Here is a 21,547-nt window from a genome sequence, read left to right on the forward strand (position 1 = left end):
CTTTTAAGTCAACACTTTCAGGCAGGCGACCAGAGACACACTCCCTCGGGTTGAATCAGGTGGGTGTGGCACTGGATGAGACCAGCAACAAGATCATTGGAGGTCATGGCGGGGACCATGAGAAGACGTCGGTCGACAACATCTACGGGATTGGAGATGTCCTACATGTAAGTTTCTGTTCACTATCTCTACATGACACTGACTCAGACTGAGTACAATATTCTTGTGGAGATGGTAGCCCAGTGGTTAAAGCATTGATCGTTATCGATGAAGGCTCAGGTTCAACAGACGTGGGTACATTTATCTGGTTTTGCCTGCCATGATGTTGCTTGAATATAGCTAAAAGCAATGTTACACCATATTCTCCCACTCTCTCCATATGCACCATTCTTCACTGTGGTCTGTGCTTGCAGGAACGCCCAGAACTGACTCCAGTAGCTATTAAGGCAGGGAAGATGTTGGCACATCGGCTGTTTGCTGGGAGCTCTACACAGATGGACTATGACAAGGTGAGTGTGAGGACATAGTGTATACAAACACGTTTTGCCACCCTGACTGGTACTGATGTGGAGTATACTATAGACTATGACAAGGTGAGAGAGGACATAGTGTATACAAACACGTTTTGCCACCCTGACTGGTACTGATGTGGAGTATACTATAGACTATGACAAGGTGAGAGAGGACATAGTGTATACAAACACGTTTTGCCACCCTGACTGGTACTGATGTGGAGTATACTATAGACTATGACAAGGTGAGAGAGGACATAGTGTATACAAACACGTTTTGCCACCCTGACTGGTACTGATGTGGAGTATACTATAGACTATGACAAGGTGAGAGAGGACATAGTGTATACAAACACGTTTTGCCACCCTGACTGGTACTGATGTGGAGTATACTATAGACTATGACAAGGTGAGTGAGGACATAGTGTATACAAACACGTTTTGCCACCCTGACTGGTACTGATGTGGAGTATACTATAGACTATGACAAGGTGAGAGAGGACATAGTGTATACAAACACGTTTTGCCACCCTGACTGGTACTGATGTGGAGTATACTATAGACTATGACAAGGTGAGTGAGGACATAGTGTATACAAACACGTTTTGCCACCCTGACTGGTACTGATGTGGAGTATACTATAGACTATGACAAGGTGAGAGAGGACATAGTGTATACAAACACGTTTTGCCACCCTGACTGGTACTGATGTGGAGTATACTATAGACTATGACAAGGTGAGTGAGGACATAGTGTATACAAACACGTTTTGCCACCCTGACTGGTACTGATGTGGAGTATACTATAGACTATGACAAGGTGAGAGAGGACATAGTGTATACAAACACGTTTTGCCACCCTGACTGGTACTGATGTGGAGTATACTATAGACTATGACAAGGTGAGTGAGGACATAGTGTATACAAACACGTTTTGCCACCCTGACTGGTACTGATGTGGAGTATACTATAGACTATGACAAGGTGAGAGAGGACATAGTGTATACAAACACGTTTTGCCACCCTGACTGGTACTGATGTGGAGTATACTATAGACTATGACAAGGTGAGAGAGGACATAGTGTATACAAACACGTTTTGCCACCCTGACTGGTACTGATGTGGAGTATACTATAGACTATGACAAGGTGAGTGAGGACATAGTGTATACAAACACGTTTTGCCACCCTGACTGGTACTGATGTGGAGTATACTATAGACTATGACAAGGTGAGAGAGGACATAGTGTATACAAACACGTTTTGCCACCCTGACTGGTACTGATGTGGAGTATACTATAGACTATGACAAGGTGAGAGAGGACATAGTGTATACAAACACGTTTTGCCACCCTGACTGGTACTGATGTGGAGTATACTATAGACTATGACAAGGTGAGAGAGGACATAGTGTATACAAACACGTTTTGCCACCCTGACTGGTACTGATGTGGAGTATACTATAGACTATGACAAGGTGAGTGAGGACATAGTGTATACAAACACGTTTTGCCACCCTGACTGGTACTGATGTGGAGTATACTATAGACTATGACAAGGTGAGAGAGGACATAGTGTATACAAACACGTTTTGCCACCCTGACTGGTACTGATGTGGAGTATACTATAGACTATGACAAGGTGAGAGAGGACATAGTGTATACAAACACGTTTTGCCACCCTGACTGGTACTGATGTGGAGTATACTGTAGACTATGACAAGGTGAGAGAGGACATAGTGTATACAAACACGTTTTGCCACCCTGACTGGTACTGATGTGGAGTATACTATAGACTATGACAAGGTGAGAGAGGACATAGTGTATACAAACACGTTTTGCCACCCTGACTGGTACTGATGTGGAGTATACTATAGACTATGACAAGGTGAGAGAGGACATAGTGTATACAAACACGTTTTGCCACCCTGACTGGTACTGATGTGGAGTATACTATAGACTATGACAAGGTGAGAGAGGACATAGTGTATACAAACACGTTTTGCCACCCTGACTGGTACTGATGTGGAGTATACTATAGACTATGACAAGGTGAGTGAGGACATAGTGTATACAAACACGTTTTGCCACCCTGACTGGTACTGATGTGGAGTATACTATAGACTATGACAAGGTGAGTGAGGACATAGTGTATACAAACACGTTTTGCCACCCTGACTGGTACTGATGTGGAGTATACTATAGACTATGACAAGGTGAGTGAGGACATAGTGTATACAAACACGTTTTGCCACCCTGACTGGTACTGATGTGGAGTATACTATAGACTATGACAAGGTGAGTGAGGACATAGTGTATACAAACACGTTTTGCCACCCTGACTGGTACTGATGTGGAGTATACTATAGACTATGACAAGGTGAGAGAGGACATAGTGTATACAAACACGTTTTGCCACCCTGACTGGTACTGATGTGGAGTATACTATAGACTATGACAAGGTGAGAGAGGACATAGTGTATACAAACACGTTTTGCCACCCTGACTGGTACTGATGTGGAGTATACTATAGACTATGACAAGGTGAGTGAGGACATAGTGTATACAAACACGTTTTGCCACCCTGACTGGTACTGATGTGGAGTATACTATAGACTATGACAAGGTGAGTGAGGACATAGTGTATACAAACACGTTTTGCCACCCTGACTGGTACTGATGTGGAGTATACTATAGACTATGACAAGGTGAGAGAGGACATAGTGTATACAAACACGTTTTGCCACCCTGACTGGTACTGATGTGGAGTATACTATAGACTATGACAAGGTGAGAGAGGACATAGTGTATACAAACACGTTTTGCCACCCTGACTGGTACTGATGTGGAGTATACTATAGACTATGACAAGGTGAGAGAGGACATAGTGTATACAAACACGTTTTGCCACCCTGACTGGTACTGATGTGGAGTATACTATAGACTATGACAAGGTGAGAGAGGACATAGTGCATACAAACACGTTTTGCCACCCTGACTGGTACTGATGTGGAGTATACTATAGACTATGACAAGGTGAGTGAGGACTTAGTGTATACAAACACGTTTTGCCACCCTGACTGGTACTGATGTGGAGTATACTATAGACTATGACAAGGTGAGTGAGGACATAGTGTATACAAACACGTTTTGCCACCCTGACTGGTACTGATGTGGAGTATACTATAGACTATGACAAGGTGAGTGAGGACATAGTGTATACAAACACGTTTTGCCACCCTGACTGGTACTGATGTGGAGTATACTATAGACTATGACAAGGTGAGTGAGGACATAGTGTATACAAACACGTTTTGCCACCCTGACTGGTACTGATGTGGAGTATACTATAGACTATGACAAGGTGAGAGAGGACATAGTGTATACAAACACGTTTTGCCACCCTGACTGGTACTGATGTGGAGTATACTATAGACTATGACAAGGTGAGAGAGGACATAGTGTATACAAACACGTTTTGCCACCCTGACTGGTACTGATGTGGAGTATACTATAGACTATGACAAGGTGAGTGAGGACATAGTGTATACAAACACGTTTTGCCACCCTGACTGGTACTGATGTGGAGTATACTATAGACTATGACAAGGTGAGAGAGGACATAGTGTATACAAACACGTTTTGCCACCCTGACTGGTACTGATGTGGAGTATACTATAGACTATGACAAGGTGAGAGAGGACATAGTGTATACAAACACGTTTTGCCACCCTGACTGGTACTGATGTGGAGTATACTATAGACTATGACAAGGTGAGTGAGGACATAGTGTATACAAACACGTTTTGCCACCCTGACTGGTACTGATGTGGAGTATACTATAGACTATGACAAGGTGAGTGAGGACATAGTGTATACAAACACGTTTTGCCACCCTGACTGGTACTGATGTGGAGTATACTATAGACTATGACAAGGTGAGTGAGGACATAGTGTATACAAACACGTTTTGCCACCCTGACTGGTACTGATGTGGAGTATACTATAGACTATGACAAGGTGAGAGAGGACATAGTGTATACAAACACGTTTTGCCACCCTGACTGGTACTGATGTGGAGTATACTATAGACTATGACAAGGTGAGTGAGGACATAGTGTATACAAACACGTTTTGCCACCCTGACTGGTACTGATGTGGAGTATACTATAGACTATGACAAGGTGAGAGAGGACATAGTGTATACAAACACGTTTTGCCACCCTGACTGGTACTGATGTGGAGTATACTATAGACTATGACAAGGTGAGAGAGGACATAGTGCATACAAACACGTTTTGCCACCCTGACTGGTACTGATGTGGAGTATACTATAGACTATGACAAGGTGAGTGAGGACATAGTGTATACAAACACGTTTTGCCACCCTGACTGGTACTGATGTGGAGTATACTATAGACTATGACAAGGTGAGAGAGGACATAGTGTATACAAACACGTTTTGCCACCCTGACTGGTACTGATGTGGAGTATACTATAGACTATGACAAGGTGAGTGAGGACATAGTGTATACAAACACGTTTTGCCACCCTGACTGGTACTGATGTGGAGTATACTATAGACTATGACAAGGTGAGTGAGGACATAGTGTATACAAACACGTTTTGCCACCCTGACTGGTACTGATGTGGAGTATACTATAGACTATGACAAGGTGAGAGAGGACATAGTGTATACAAACACGTTTTGCCACCCTGACTGGTACTGATGTGGAGTATACTATAGACTATGACAAGGTGAGAGAGGACATAGTGTATACAAACACGTTTTGCCACCCTGACTGGTACTGATGTGGAGTATACTATAGACTATGACAAGGTGAGTGAGGACATAGTGTATACAAACACGTTTTGCCACCCTGACTGGTACTGATGTGGAGTATACTATAGACTATGACAAGGTGAGTGAGGACATAGTGTATACAAACACGTTTTGCCACCCTGACTGGTACTGATGTGGAGTATACTATAGACTATGACAAGGTGAAGAGAGGACATAGTGTATACAAACACGTTTTGCCACCCTGACTGGTACTGATGTGGAGTATACTATAGACTATGACAAGGTGAGAGAGGACATAGTGTATACAAACACGTTTTGCCACCCTGACTGGTACTGATGTGGAGTATACTATAGACTATGACAAGGTGAGTGAGGACATAGTGTATACAAACACGTTTTGCCACCCTGACTGGTACTGATGTGGAGTATACTATAGACTATGACAAGGTGAGTGAGGACATAGTGTATACAAACACGTTTTGCCACCCTGACTGGTACTGATGTGGAGTATACTATAGACTATGACAAGGTGAGTGAGGACATAGTGTATACAAACACGTTTTGCCACCCTGACTGGTACTGATGTGGAGTATACTATAGACTATGACAAGGTGAGAGAGGACATAGTGTATACAAACACGTTTTGCCACCCTGACTGGTACTGATGTGGAGTATACTATAGACTATGACAAGGTGAGAGAGGACATAGTGTATACAAACACGTTTTGCCACCCTGACTGGTACTGATGTGGAGTATACTATAGACTATGACAAGGTGAGTGAGGACATAGTGTATACAAACACGTTTTGCCACCCTGACTGGTACTGATGTGGAGTATACTATAGACTATGACAAGGTGAGAGAGGACATAGTGTATACAAACACGTTTTGCCACCCTGACTGGTACTGATGTGGAGTATACTATAGACTATGACAAGGTGAGTGAGGACATAGTGTATACAAACACGTTTTGCCACCCTGACTGGTACTGATGTGGAGTATACTATAGACTATGACAAGGTGAGAGAGGACATAGTGTATACAAACACGTTTTGCCACCCTGACTGGTACTGATGTGGAGTATACTATAGACTATGACAAGGTGAGAGAGGACATAGTGTATACAAACACGTTTTGCCACCCTGACTGGTACTGATGTGGAGTATACTATAGACTATGACAAGGTGAGTGAGGACATAGTGTATACAAACACGTTTTGCCACCCTGACTGGTACTGATGTGGAGTATACTATAGACTATGACAAGGTGAGTGAGGACATAGTGTATACAAACACGTTTTGCCACCCTGACTGGTACTGATGTGGAGTATACTATAGACTATGACAAGGTGAGAGAGGACATAGTGTATACAAACACGTTTTGCCACCCTGACTGGTACTGATGTGGAGTATACTATAGACTATGACAAGGTGAGAGAGGACATAGTGTATACAAACACGTTTTGCCACCCTGACTGGTACTGATGTGGAGTATACTATAGACTATGACAAGGTGAGTGAGGACATAGTGTATACAAACACGTTTTGCCACCCTGACTGGTACTGATGTGGAGTATACTATAGACTATGACAAGGTGAGTGAGGACATAGTGTATACAAACACGTTTTGCCACCCTGACTGGTACTGATGTGGAGCATACTATAGACTATGACAAGGTAAGAGAGGACATAGTGTATACAAACACGTTTTGCCACCCTGACTGGTACTGATGTGGAGTATACTATAGACTATGACAAGGTGAGAGAGGACATAGTGTATACAAACACGTTTTGCCACCCTGACTGGTACTGATGTGGAGTATACTATAGACTATGACAAGGTGAGTGAGGACATAGTGTATACAAACACGTTTTGCCACCCTGACTGGTACTGATGTGGAGTATACTATAGACTATGACAAGGTGAGAGAGGACATAGTGTATACAAACACGTTTTGCCACCCTGACTGGTACTGATGTGGAGTATACTATAGACTATGACAAGGTGAGTGAGGACATAGTGTATACAAACACGTTTTGCCACCCTGACTGGTACTGATGTGGAGTATACTATAGACTATGACAAGGTGAGTGTGAGGACATAGTGTATACAAACACGTTTTGCCACCCTGACTGGTACTGATGTGGAGTATACTATAGACTATGACAAGGTGAGTGAGGACATAGTGTATACAAACACGTTTTGCCACCCTGACTGGTACTGATGTGGAGTATACTATAGACTATGACAAGGTGAGAGAGGACATAGTGTATACAAACACGTTTTGCCACCCTGACTGGTACTGATGTGGAGTATACTATAGACTATGACAAGGTGAGAGAGGACATAGTGTATACAAACACGTTTTGCCACCCTGACTGGTACTGATGTGGAGTATACTATAGACTATGACAAGGTGAGTGAGGACATAGTGTATACAAACACGTTTTGCCACCCTGACTGGTACTGATGTGGAGCATACTATAGACTATGACAAGGTGAGAGAGGACAAAGTGTATACAAACACGTTTTGCCACCCTGACTGGTACTGATGTGGAGTATACTATAGACTATGACAAGGTGAGTGAGGACATAGTGTATACAAACACGTTTTGCCACCCTGACTGGTACTGATGTGGAGTATACTATAGACTATGACAAGGTGAGTGAGGACATAGTGTATACAAACACGTTTTGCCACCGTGACTGGTACTGATGTGGAGTATACTATAGACTATGACAAGGTGAGAGAGGACATAGTGTATACAAACACGTTTTGCCACCCTGACTGGTACTGATGTGGAGTATACTATAGACTATGACAAGGTGAGTGAGGACATAGTGTATACAAACACGTTTTGCCACCCTGACTGGTACTGATGTGGAGTATACTATAGACTATGACAAGGTGAGAGAGGACATAGTGTATACAAACACGTTTTGCCACCCTGACTGGTACTGATGTGGAGTATACTATAGACTATGACAAGGTGAGAGAGGACATAGTGTATACAAACACATTTTGCCACCCTGACTGGTACTGATGTGGAGTATACTATAGACTATGACAAGGTGAGAGAGGACATAGTGTATACAAACACGTTTTGCCACCCTGACTGGTACTGATGTGGAGTATACTATAGACTATGACAAGGTGAGAGAGGACATAGTGTATACAAACACGTTTTGCCACCCTGACTGGTACTGATGTGGAGTATACTATAGACTATGACAAGGTGAGTGAGGACATAGTGTATACAAACACGTTTTGCCACCCTGACTGGTACTGATGTGGAGTATACTATAGACTATGACAAGGTGAGTGAGGACATAGTGTATACAAACACGTTTTGCCACCCTGACTGGTACTGATGTGGAGTATACTATAGACTATGACAAGGTGAGTGAGGACATAGTGTATACAAACACGTTTTGCCACCCTGACTGGTACTGATGTGGAGTATACTATAGACTATGACAAGGTGAGAGAGGACATAGTGTATACAAACACGTTTTGCCACCCTGACTGGTACTGATGTGGAGTATACTATAGACTATGACAAGGTGAGAGAGGACATAGTGTATACAAACACGTTTTGCCACCCTGACTGGTACTGATGTGGAGTATACTATAGACTATGACAAGGTGAGTGAGGACATAGTGTATACAAACACGTTTTGCCACCCTGACTGGTACTGATGTGGAGTATACTATAGACTATGACAAGGTGAGAGAGGACATAGTGTATACAAACACGTTTTGCCACCCTGACTGGTACTGATGTGGAGTATACTATAGACTATGACAAAGTGAGAGAGGACATAGTGTATACAAACACGTTTTGCCACCCTGACTGGTACTGATGTGGAGTATACTATAGACTATGACAAGGTGAGTGAGGACATAGTGTATACAAACACGTTTTGCCACCCTGACTGGTACTGATGTGGAGTATACTATAGACTATGACAAGGTGAGAGAGGACAAAGTGTATGCAAACACGTTTTGCCACCCTGACTGGTACTGATGTGGAGTATACTATAGACTATGACAAGGTGAGTGAGGACATAGTGTATGCAAACACGTTTTGCCACCCTGACTGGTACTGATGTGGAGTATACTATAGACTATGACAAGGTGAGAGAGGACATAGTGTATACAAACACGTTTTGCCACCCTGACTGGTACTGATGTGGAGTATACTATAGACTATGACAAGGTGAGAGAGGACATAGTGTATACAAACACGTTTTGCCACCCTGACTGGTACTGATGTGGAGTATACTATAGACTATGACAAGGTGAGAGAGGACATAGTGTATACAAACACGTTTTGCCACCCTGACTGGTACTGATGTGGAGTATACTATAGACTATGACAAGGTGAGTGAGGACATAGTGTATACAAACACGTTTTGCCACCCTGACTGGTACTGATGTGGAGTATACTATAGACTATGACAAGGTGAGAGAGGACATAGTGTATACAAACACGTTTTGCCACCCTGACTGGTACTGATGTGGAGTATACTATAGACTATGACAAGGTGAGAGAGGACATAGTGTATACAAACACGTTTTGCCACCCTGACTGGTACTGATGTGGAGTATACTATAGACTATGACAAGGTGAGTGAGGACATAGTGTATACAAACACGTTTTGCCACCCTGACTGGTACTGATGTGGAGTATACTATAGACTATGACAAGGTGAGTGAGGACATAGTGTATACAAACACGTTTTGCCACCCTGACTGGTACTGATGTGGAGTATACTATAGACTATGACAAGGTGAGAGAGGACATAGTGTATACAAACACGTTTTGCCACCCTGACTGGTACTGATGTGGAGTATACTATAGACTATGACAAGGTGAGAGAGGACATAGTGTATACAAACACGTTTTGCCACCCTGACTGGTACTGATGTGGAGTATACTATAGACTATGACAAGGTGAGAGAGGACATAGTGTATACAAACACGTTTTGCCACCCTGACTGGTACTGATGTGGAGTATACTATAGACTATGACAAGGTGAGTGAGGACATAGTGTATACAAACACGTTTTGCCACCCTGACTGGTACTGATGTGGAGTATACTATAGACTATGACAAGGTGAGTGAGGACATAGTGTATACAAACACGTTTTGCCACCCTGACTGGTACTGATGTGGAGTATACTATAGACTATGACAAGGTGAGTGAGGACATAGTGTATACAAACACGTTTTGCCACCCTGACTGGTACTGATGTGGAGTATACTATAGACTATGACAAGGTGAGAGAGGACATAGTGTATACAAACACGTTTTGCCACCCTGACTGGTACTGATGTGGAGTATACTATAGACTATGACAAGGTGAGAGAGGACATAGTGTATACAAACACGTTTTGCCACCCTGACTGGTACTGATGTGGAGTATACTATAGACTATGACAAGGTGAGTGAGGACATAGTGTATACAAACACGTTTTGCCACCCTGACTGGTACTGATGTGGAGTATACTATAGACTATGACAAGGTGAGTGAGGACATAGTGTATACAAACACGTTTTGCCACCCTGACTGGTACTGATGTGGAGTATACTATAGACTATGACAAGGTGAGTGAGGACATAGTGTATACAAACACGTTTTGCCACCCTGACTGGTACTGATGTGGAGTATACTATAGACTATGACAAGGTGAGTGAGGACATAGTGTATACAAACACGTTTTGCCACCCTGACTGGTACTGATGTGGAGTATACTATAGACTATGACAAGGTGAGTGAGGACATAGTGTATACAAACACGTTTTGCCACCCTGACTGGTACTGATGTGGAGTATACTATAGACTATGACAAGGTGAGTGAGGACATAGTGTATACAAACACGTTTTGCCACCCTGACTGGTACTGATGTGGAGTATACTATAGACTATGACAAGGTGAGAGAGGACATAGTGTATACAAACACGTTTTGCCACCCTGACTGGTACTGATGTGGAGTATACTATAGACTATGACAAGGTGAGAGAGGACATAGTGTATACAAACACGTTTTGCCACCCTGACTGCTACTGATGTGGAGTATACTATAGACTATGACAAGGTGAGAGAGGACATAGTGTATACAAACACGTTTTGCCACCCTGACTGGTACTGATGTGGAGTATACTATAGACTATGACAAGGTGAGTGAGGACATAGTGTATACAAACACGTTTTGCCACCCTGACTGGTACTGATGTGGAGTATACTATAGACTATGACAAGGTGAGTGAGGACATAGTGTATACAAACACGTTTTGCCACCCTGACTGGTACTGATGTGGAGTATACTATAGACTATGACAAGGTGAGTGAGGACATAGTGTATACAAACACGTTTTGCCACCCTGACTGGTACTGATGTGGAGTATACTATAGACTATGACAAGGTGAGTGAGGACATAGTGTATACAAACACGTTTTGCCACCCTGACTGGTACTGATGTGGAGTATACTATAGACTATGACAAGGTGAGTGAGGACATAGTGTATACAAACACGTTTTGCCACCCTGACTGGTACTGATGTGGAGTATACTATAGACTATGACAAGGTGAGTGAGGACATAGTGTATACAAACACGTTTTGCCACCCTGACTGGTACTGATGTGGAGTATACTATAGACTATGACAAGGTGAGTGAGGACATAGTGTATACAAACACGTTTTGCCACCCTGACTGGTACTGATGTGGAGTATACTATAGACTATGACAAGGTGAGTGAGGACATAGTGTATACAAACACGTTTTGCCACCCTGACTGGTACTGATGTGGAGTATACTATAGACTATGACAAGGTGAGTGAGGACATAGTGTATACAAACACATTTTGCCACCCTGACTGGTACTGATGTGGAGTATACTATAGACTATGACAAGGTGAGAGAGGACATAGTGTATACAAACACGTTTTGCCACCCTGACTGGTACTGATGTGGAGTATACTATAGACTATGACAAGGTGAGAGAGGACATAGTGTATACAAACACGTTTTGCCACCCTCACCACACTCATACCCAGTACATGCAGGGAGTTGCAACAATACCCCTGTTGTGCAGTAGAATGTACACTACATTAACTAAATGTGAATTTCCTCAAGCATTATAATTAGTGAAATGTGATAAAGTAATTCAGGTAACAAAAATGTAAATATGACAAGAAACTGAATGTGATATGTGAAAATGACCTGCCCAATCAACTAACAGCTTATCGCTATTGTAGCCAGCTCTATGGTGCATTCTGTTAATTATATTAAAAATAATAATAGGCTATTTATATAGCACATATATCCATGACCGTGAAGTGGTCAAAGTGCACAGAATAAAAAGTTCCAGAGTCATTGTACACAAGTACAAAAGAGCGATTATAGAGGCGTCACTGATGAAAAGCTAATTTGTGGAGGTATGTCTTGAATTGGCTTCTGAACAAAGAGAGATCAGTACAGACGCGGAGATGCTCAGGAAGATCATTCCATTCTACAGCAGGAGAGTAGGAGAAGTGTAAGAGCAGCTGCTTAGTTTCTAGTGAAGTATAGACGATCCATCAAACTGGAAAGAATTGACCTCACACTGACTTCTGTGCTAGGCTTTTCCAGCAAGAATACCTTCAGTTTTAGCCCTTTAGAGTTGTAACTTATTGCTGAACATCCATTGCTTTACGTCATCACAACACTGACCATGATCTTCGAGAGCAGTAGTAGATTGGACAGGGTCTGCGGGGGAAAATGTGACACACCCAGTCTGTCCTCATGTTGGGTGAGTTGTCGGATCTTGACGAAGATGTTGATGACTTGTCTGAAGTCAGGTTCACTAATGTTGTAACCAGATGATTCCACTAGGCGAGATTTAGCAGTCCACACTCTGTGTGTGCACATTGAATGATAGCTTAAAATAACACAAACTACACTGAGTCTAAAAAGAAACTCCACATTCTCTCTTCAGGGCACTATAAAAGAACAGGAGATGGTAAGATGGTTAAACTGTTATTGTTTCGTAGCTGAGACCTGTGTGATGTACTCGATACACTGACAGTGCCACAGTCAGTTCCATTAGGCTACACCACTGTTCCAAAACATATGTATACAGAATGTTAAGACACAAGAATATAAATTCAAGATTTCTCAGTTCAATATTGTGTATGGCTGCCCTGCGCATTCACTACTGCCAAAAACCATCTCATCGACTGCCTTATGCTTGTGAACACGTGGTTGTGGATTCTGTGCCATTGCTCTTGCAAGGCAGTGCCAAGTTCCTGCAAATTCTGAGGTTGGTTTCTAAAACCACGAAGCCTTCTCCCAAGTGTATCCCAAACGTGCTCTATTGGATTAGGGTCAGGGGACCTTGATAGCCAGTCCATGATTGATTCTTGTGACAACTACTCACAAATCAGGCCATATTCTTGACTGGGTGGTGACGTCAGAGGATGATGATGCATTGATCAGTAATGTCAGCATTGATGATAGACTTCTGTCAGATCACTCAGTGATCAGGATATCACTCAATGTGCAGAGGCCCGTTAACAAGAAGATAACCAAGACCTGTTGGAATCTTAAGAAAACTGACAAGATCAAATTCCATGGTGATCTGTTAACATCTGACCTCATAGTTCATCCTGCATCAAATGTTGATAGCTTGACTCATCAGTATAACACTCTTAGTCATGATTTACTCGACAAACATGCTGCTATTATGGAAAGATCTTTCATCCAACGTTCCAGTTGTCCTTGGTAGCAATGGTACGACTGTTCATCATACCCGTTTCAAATCTGACTTACCTCTCCAAACTTATTGAGAGAGGAGTTACCAAGAGGTTGATGGATCACCTATCAAGCAACAGTATTTTAGACGAGTACCAATCAGCTCACCGGCCGCACCACTCTACTGAGACTCTGCTTCCAAGAGTGATAAATGACCTGAGATGCCTGGTTGATAAAGGTGATGTGGCTATTCTGACACTCTTAGATCTGAGGGCAGCATTTGACACTGTAAACCACAAAATGCTTCTCCATACGCTTGAACATCACTCTGGAGTCGGTGGACAAGCAATGGCCTGGAACACTTCATACCTGTCTGCTAGACACCAGTCAGTCTCAAAATCAGGCAGCATCTCACAAAAGATTACTCTGACCTGGAGTGCCACACAAAACAGAGGTTCTCATTGTTGGAAAACATGGGAACCTGGAGAAATGAAACATTTTTAGTGTGAAGATTGGCTCAGCTAACATCACGCTGTCAGAGGTGATAAAAGATCTTGGTATGTATATTGATTCAGGCCTGTCTCTAGATTCGCAAGTAGATAAGTTATGCCATATACCTGCTATTACCACCTCATTGGGACGGTCCAGAAGCACATCACAATGGTAAGTGCCCACACTCTTGTTAGATGCCTTGTAACATCAAGACTGGATTACTGTAATAGCCTCCTTTATGGACTCACAAACAGACATCTCCATACATTACAAAAAGTCCCAAATACAGCAGCATGTATAATATCCCTTAGTACTAAACAAGACCATACCACCCCAATGCTGTCATCATTACACTGGCTTCCAATCAAGTTCTGGATTGACTTCAAACTTATTTGCATTGTGTATAAATGTTTACAGAATCAAGCTCCTTTGTATCTCTCTGTTCTTCTGACTGATTACTCCCCTACCAGGACTCACAGATCTTAAGTCTCCTCTCAGTTCCCAAAGTTCTTCTTGCTTCTTTTGGCAAGAGGTCTTCCCAATACACTGGTCCTACTGTGTGGAATTCTCTCCGTCTCCACATAAAGCAGTCCCCCACATTGGAAACATTCAAACTTAAGTTGAAAACATACTTTTTCTGCAAAGCTTATTTGTAGTATCAATCCCTTTGTTACCAGTTTCAAAATATACTTATTTTATTATGTGTTTCTTTTGCATGCATTGTATGTATCCTTCTATGTAGCGCCTTGAGTATGTACCAGTGGGTGGATAATGGTGCGTTAAAATATCCATTATTATTATTATATTATTATTGTTATGGCGTTTTGACGGAAATTTAGTGTCAACATCACGGTATGCAGACGAGCATTATCATGCTGGAATTGTAGACCTGGGCCATGAGCCGCCATGAAAGGGACAATTTCAGGGGTGAGCACCTGGTCGCGGTAAGCAGCAGCTGTGAGGTTTCCATGGATGACCAGAAGTCGGGAACGGGTGTTCCCACAGAAAGCACCCCACACCATGGAACTTCCTCCCCCGAATCTGTCAACTTCCTGTATCCAACATTGGGCACACTGTTCACGATGTCGTGTCCAGACTCTATGCCTGCCGTCCGTGAATCTGAGGGTAAACCTGGATTCATTGCTAAAGATGGCTCGATTCCAGTCTCTGGGTCCATCAGAGGGGACGTTGGGCCCACAGCAGACGCTGACATTGATGAAATGGCATCAGTATTGGCCCCCGATATGGACGTCGTGAATGGAGATTGGCAGCCTGCAACTGAATTCGAATGGTCCGTGAGGACAGTCGACCTCTAAACATCTCAGCCCTTGTTCATGTAGTCTTCAGAAATCTGTCACGAAGGTGACGTAGGACGATTTGACAGTCATCTACTCGTGATGTCACACGTTGACAACCCGACCTTGGGCAAAGTGGTGCAAGTTTGTTTTAGACAACCTTGCAGTTCATACACAGTATGACAGCTGCATCCGATTGCTCTTGTGACGTCAGTAACTGATCTTCCCGCTTGCAAGATGCCAACGTCACGTAACATTAGAACTGTGGTTTAAAAGTGTTTTTTTTCAATTCTTGAGACCAATGCAAACATGTTCAAATGAAGAAAACTTTGATGCGAAGATCACATGATCGACTGCTCATGCAAAACCTGATTTGGCACTAACATCATGTGCACCACGAATGGATAGGTTTGAGTGGGTTTTGCTAATGTTTTTCTACGCTCAAAAGATAGGGATCCCTTTTTGGATACATAGATGTATCATCAGAGAAAAATTATTCATTATTTTTAAAAATTACTTTTTGTGAAGTTTCTTTTTTGGCTCAATATAGTTTTTAGTCTTGAAATAGTGTTATATTTATATTTGGAGGAAAGGCTAGGTTTTGGCAGGACTGGTTTCTACATCTTTCCTACACTGTGGTAAGGCATCAGAAATGTGGTTCGATGGTAACAGTGATGACGAATCCTTACCCAAAAGATGAGACATCAGCTTGTGGAGTGCTCTTGGGTCAGATGTGCATGCCTCGATTTTACCAGTTAGAGATGCATGTTTAGCATGTTTAGCATGTTTAGCATGGTAACCTTGTTCCTGGCAGCGCAATCCTGTGGATTTCAAGGCGAGACCGTCTTCAAGGCGACTTGCCTTGACTGCCATGACATCAGCAGTAACAGTCCAGGGTGACACAGGATGTTGAGGTACTAGCTTCTTCTTCAGAGGGACGTGTTTATCCAGCAGCTCCTGGAGGACAGTGTTGTATAGATGTGACGGAGCACTTGGTTCCATCGACTGATCACAGAAGAGTTTGGATTCAGACAAGTCTGAAGTGAAGATTAGGTGATCGAAGGCTTTGATATTTCTGCAATGTTTCTGAATTTTAGGATGGGCGGTGGGAGGCTGTCAACATGCAGATCACTAACCCTTACACCAGTCATACGCACATCCTTACCCACCATAGCCCAGTCAAGGTTATGGCCACTCTGGTGTGTGGGTTCACTGACTAGCTGAACCAACTGCAAGCTTTCCAAGAGCCTCTTCAGTTTTGATGCGTGTGTGTTAGAGGAGGTGGAATGGAAATCGATATTAAAATCACGAAGTACCACTAGTCAGGAGTGTGTTGTACATTTAGAGTCTATGAATGATGAAAACTCATCAAGGAATTGAGGGAAAGAGTGGTCGTTCTTTTTAGATGGTGGTGGTCTGTATAAGGCTCCAGTGTTTGTTGAAGTTTGTCCAGTTGTGAGCAAGAAGTCAAGAATTTCAATTGAGGAAACAAAGTCCACATTCAGGACTTTGACATTGAAATGAGATTGACGGATAATAGCCACACCAACACCAAGTGATAGGTAGCCTGGAGGAGTCATGGTCACTATTTTGTCACCACAAGCATTAGCCATGTTTCAGTAAAGACCAGTCTGTTGATGCCCCTGTCCATTATCAAATCCAAGATATTATCACACTTGTTGCACGCAGAGTGAATGTTTAGCAGGCATACTTTAGTATTCGGGAATAATAAGGTAGAATGTACACCAGGTTTTCAGGGTCCATGGATGGTTGGTAAATGATGTGAATCACCAATGATAACTTTGATTGTTCATGGTTTTGTTCTGCCCCATCCCCTCTACCTCATCTGAAAGGTCGACAGCTCTTGAGGTTGATAAGTGCATCAGGTGAGATGAGGAGATTACAGCCACATTCTTAATTAAAACGTTAGAACATATTACAACAGCTGTGAAGATTGTTGTGCTACCTACCCACATTTTACTTTCATTGTGCTATCAAAATGAACAAGTTTTGCTATATATCCTGTCGTGACAAAGTGTCAACCTAGTTTGTTACCGAATGGTATCATTTGAATGGCATCTTTTGTATGTGGTCAGACAACACATGCCCAGTCATACTGTTGTGTTTTCTGCAAAGCAAGTCACATCGATAGTTCCAGCTATCTATTTATCCTTCAAATATCTTCTGTCTGGCCTCTTTAGATTCATGGGATAGTTTTAAGAGTCATTTTGAGTCAGTTCAGCTCACCTGAAAGAAATAGTGATCGCATGTTTCCTCCTATACTCTTCCTGCTTTCATTGATAAGTACGCTGTTTTATGACAGCATTTGTTCTGTTGTGAAGAATTTACCAAGAAATCCTCAGAAGTGATAATCATCATCCCCAGCCCACCAGCTGATTATAATTATACATAATATTTCAGCTTTATATGGGAAGTGTCAGTTGATACAATTGTTAGTGAAATTATATGGTTCCTACACTAAATTACTTTAGTGATTGCAGTGCCGAGGGACAAAACTGAGATGTGAATGTCTGGTTGTATTTGCCAGGTTCCAACAACAGTGTTCACGCCACTAGAGTACGGCACAGTGGGGATATCGGAGGACACAGCTATCCGGAAGTACGGAGAGGATAACATTGAGGTTTGTGGTCAGCATGTGAAGACAGTAACACGAGTGGATCCCCTGTCCTCGGATAGCAGCTGGTCAAGAGTACCGCTCTCTCACTCAGTGTAAAACTCCTGACTCACTCGCACAGTGTAAAACCCTGACCCATTCACTTCCTCACTCTGTGTAAAACCCTGACCCACTCACTCACTCAGTGTAAAACACTGACTCATTCACACAGTGTAAAACCCTGATGCACTCACTCGCTCACTCTGTGTAAAACCCTGACCCACTCACTCACTTACTCACTCAGTGTCAAACCCTCACTCACTCACTCACTCACTCATGGTAACCCCTGACCCACTCGCTCGCTCACTCAGTGTAAAACCCTGACCCACTCACTCGCTCACTCTGTAAAACCCTGACCCACTAAATGATGAAGTGTCAAACCCTCACTCTCAGTGTAAAACCCTCACTGAAAACCCTCACTCTGTAAAACCCTCACTCACTCAGTGTAAAACCCTCACTCAATGAGTGTAAAACCCTCACTCATGGTAAAAGACTCCCTCAAACCTCTCACTCAGTGTAAAACCCCCACTCAAGTGTAAAACACTCAGTGTGAAACCCTGATTGACTCACTCACTCCTGCATGCCCCTTTTTTCTACAGCAGGTCTGCGTTTGTGAGCTTCATCATCGTAGTAGAAGTTATCTTAGGCCTGGATCTCTTCAGTCTGTCCTCCATCATCAATCCTACTTTAAAGACCCGTCCGTGAAGGTCCCTTGGTAGAATGGGCCTTTAGCAACCCATGCATGCCATAAAAGGCGATTATGCTTGTCGTAAGAGGTGACTAATGGGATCGGGTGGTCAGGCTTGCTGACTTGGTTGACACATGTCATCTGTTCCCAGTTGTGCAGATCAGTGCTCATGTTGTTGATCACTGGATTGTCTGGTCCAGACTCGATTATTTACAGACCGCCGCCATATAACTGGAACATTGCGAAGTGCTCACTCACTCACTCACTCCTACTTTAAATGCAACCCATGTTATGTTGTAATATTACCTTGCTGTGTTGCAGATATATCATGCTTTCTACAAGCCTTTAGAATTCACTCTTCCTGACAGAGATGCTTCCCAGTGTTACATCAAGGTAGGTGGTGACATATATGACCAGATATTATTGAGAATTTAAAGACTGTAAAGTTTTTATTTTTTTTTACTCATTACTCATGTATTAAATGTGAAAATTAGTAGAACATAACGCCAGATTCAAAGACAGGCACACAGTTTGTATTTTGTGAAGTCACCATGGGCAACAATGCAGGCTTCAATGAAGTGGGGCATACTACTGATCAAAGAAGTTAGACAGTCATGGTCCATGCTGTCCCAATATCGGACCACCTTCTTTCACTTCAATTTTCAGCAATATTTGTCAGATTTCTCTTATTGACACTTTCCTTCATAACCCCCCAAACATTTTCTATTGGATTTAGTCAGGGCTATAGCTAGGCCAATCTAATAATGTCATATTTTGGGTTTGAAACCAGGCCTGTGAATGCTTTGATTGAGCTTTTGGGTCATTATCCTGATGGAAAATCCAAAAATTTCCATGGAACACATGAGCAGATGTCCCTCATGAATATCTGTGTACCGCTCACTGTTCATATTCCCTTCAAATACACAGATGGGCGTTGCCCCTAACACGGATATGCCACCCCACACATGAAATTTCGGACTGTACTTTGGACGCTGATTCAAAGGTTTTTCAGTTTGTTTGGTCCAGAATTTCAGTGTATTAGCCACAGCCACACAGAACTTTCATCTGAGAAAATCACATTGTCCCAATTAACATTGCTATGATGTAAAAACCAGTTCAACCTGTGCTCCTTTGTTTTATGATCGGTGATGGAATTGCTTGACTTTTTCTGCCAACCCATACAAGGCCGGCTCGTGTCCCCAACAGTAAATTTTCTGGGCCTGCCTGTGCTTCCCTTTTACTCAGTGCCAGATCCATTTGCAATATGTTTCATAACACAATAAACAGTGGACAAAGGGATGCATGTTGTTATTGAAATCACTTTAGCTGATCTCATGTTCTTGTACTCCAAAATCAACTTCATCTCCTCTAAATCATCCATAATGAGCATCACTGGAAATGTCGTCTGCTGGCCAGTAACAAAGGGTGGAGATAAGGTTTTTTAAACTAATGATTAACAGAGTTAACTCTTTTTAATGAAACCAAACACTTTGTAGCTGGTCATGGTTGTTTGTGCTAGAGATCCAATAAACATATTCCTAAACTTCCCAATAATTTCTGGTTATAGTATACCGGTGTGGTATCATAAACCCATGGGCATTCCTGGTACCTTGCATTTTGGAAACAGATTCCATCACTCACTCACTCCCTCACTCACTCACTCACTCACTCACTCACTCACTCACTTGGGTAGGATGGGTAGCCCAGTGATTCAAGCATTGTGCTAGAGATTCTGGTTTCATTCCTAATATGAAGGAAGTCCATTGATTTTTTTGTCTGTGTAACACCATTACGATGTCATGTACATGTACCCTGTATTTAGTATTCCAGAATGCTCCAGAATGTTCCAGAATGTTTCAGGAGGTGATGAGTTTTTCATTTGTATTTCAGGTGATCTGCCAGAGGAAGGGTCGAGTGCTGGGCATTCATCTTGTAGGACCAAATGCAGGGGAGATAATCCAGGGCTTTGCTGTTGCTCTCAGGTAAATATTGGTGATTGTTTTGTGTCATGTCATCCAGCTCCATGTTTCAGCTACAGGTGCTTGTTCACATTAAAACCCACAGACTCAGTAACAGAGCCATTGCAAGGAGAGATGAAACTCATTTACATCTTGGGATCATGTTCAGGCTGATGGCATTAGTTTCACTTAAAATAAACACAAATCAAAAATCTTATCATGTTCATTCTTATTGAGTTCATTCACTCACTCACTCACCAGCTCACTACCTCACCCACTCACCCGCCAGTTCACTTACTCACTCATCCACTAGCTCACTCCTACAGAACACTCTCACCTACTCACCCACTCACCCACTCACCCGCCAGTTCACTTACTCACTC

General features: G+C 42.7%; 1 protein-coding gene across 1 annotated transcript in view; it reads left to right on the forward strand.

Annotated features, from left to right (window-relative positions):
* The window catches only part of LOC137257482 (thioredoxin reductase 2, mitochondrial-like), a 35,912-nt gene that overhangs the window by 10,541 nt on the left and 3,824 nt on the right, over positions 1–21,547 (forward strand). Inside the window, exons 12-16 of the mRNA XM_067794815.1 lie at positions 22–167; positions 414–509; positions 18,393–18,485; positions 19,528–19,599; positions 21,097–21,188. Coding sequence (XP_067650916.1) covers positions 22–167; positions 414–509; positions 18,393–18,485; positions 19,528–19,599; positions 21,097–21,188 — 499 coding nt within the window. The remainder of the gene's footprint in view (positions 1–21; positions 168–413; positions 510–18,392; positions 18,486–19,527; positions 19,600–21,096; positions 21,189–21,547) is intronic.

The sequence above is a fragment of the Haliotis asinina genome, chromosome 1 (genome assembly GCF_037392515.1).
Source record: "Haliotis asinina isolate JCU_RB_2024 chromosome 1, JCU_Hal_asi_v2, whole genome shotgun sequence".
Lineage (NCBI taxonomy): Eukaryota > Metazoa > Mollusca > Gastropoda > Lepetellida > Haliotidae > Haliotis > Haliotis asinina.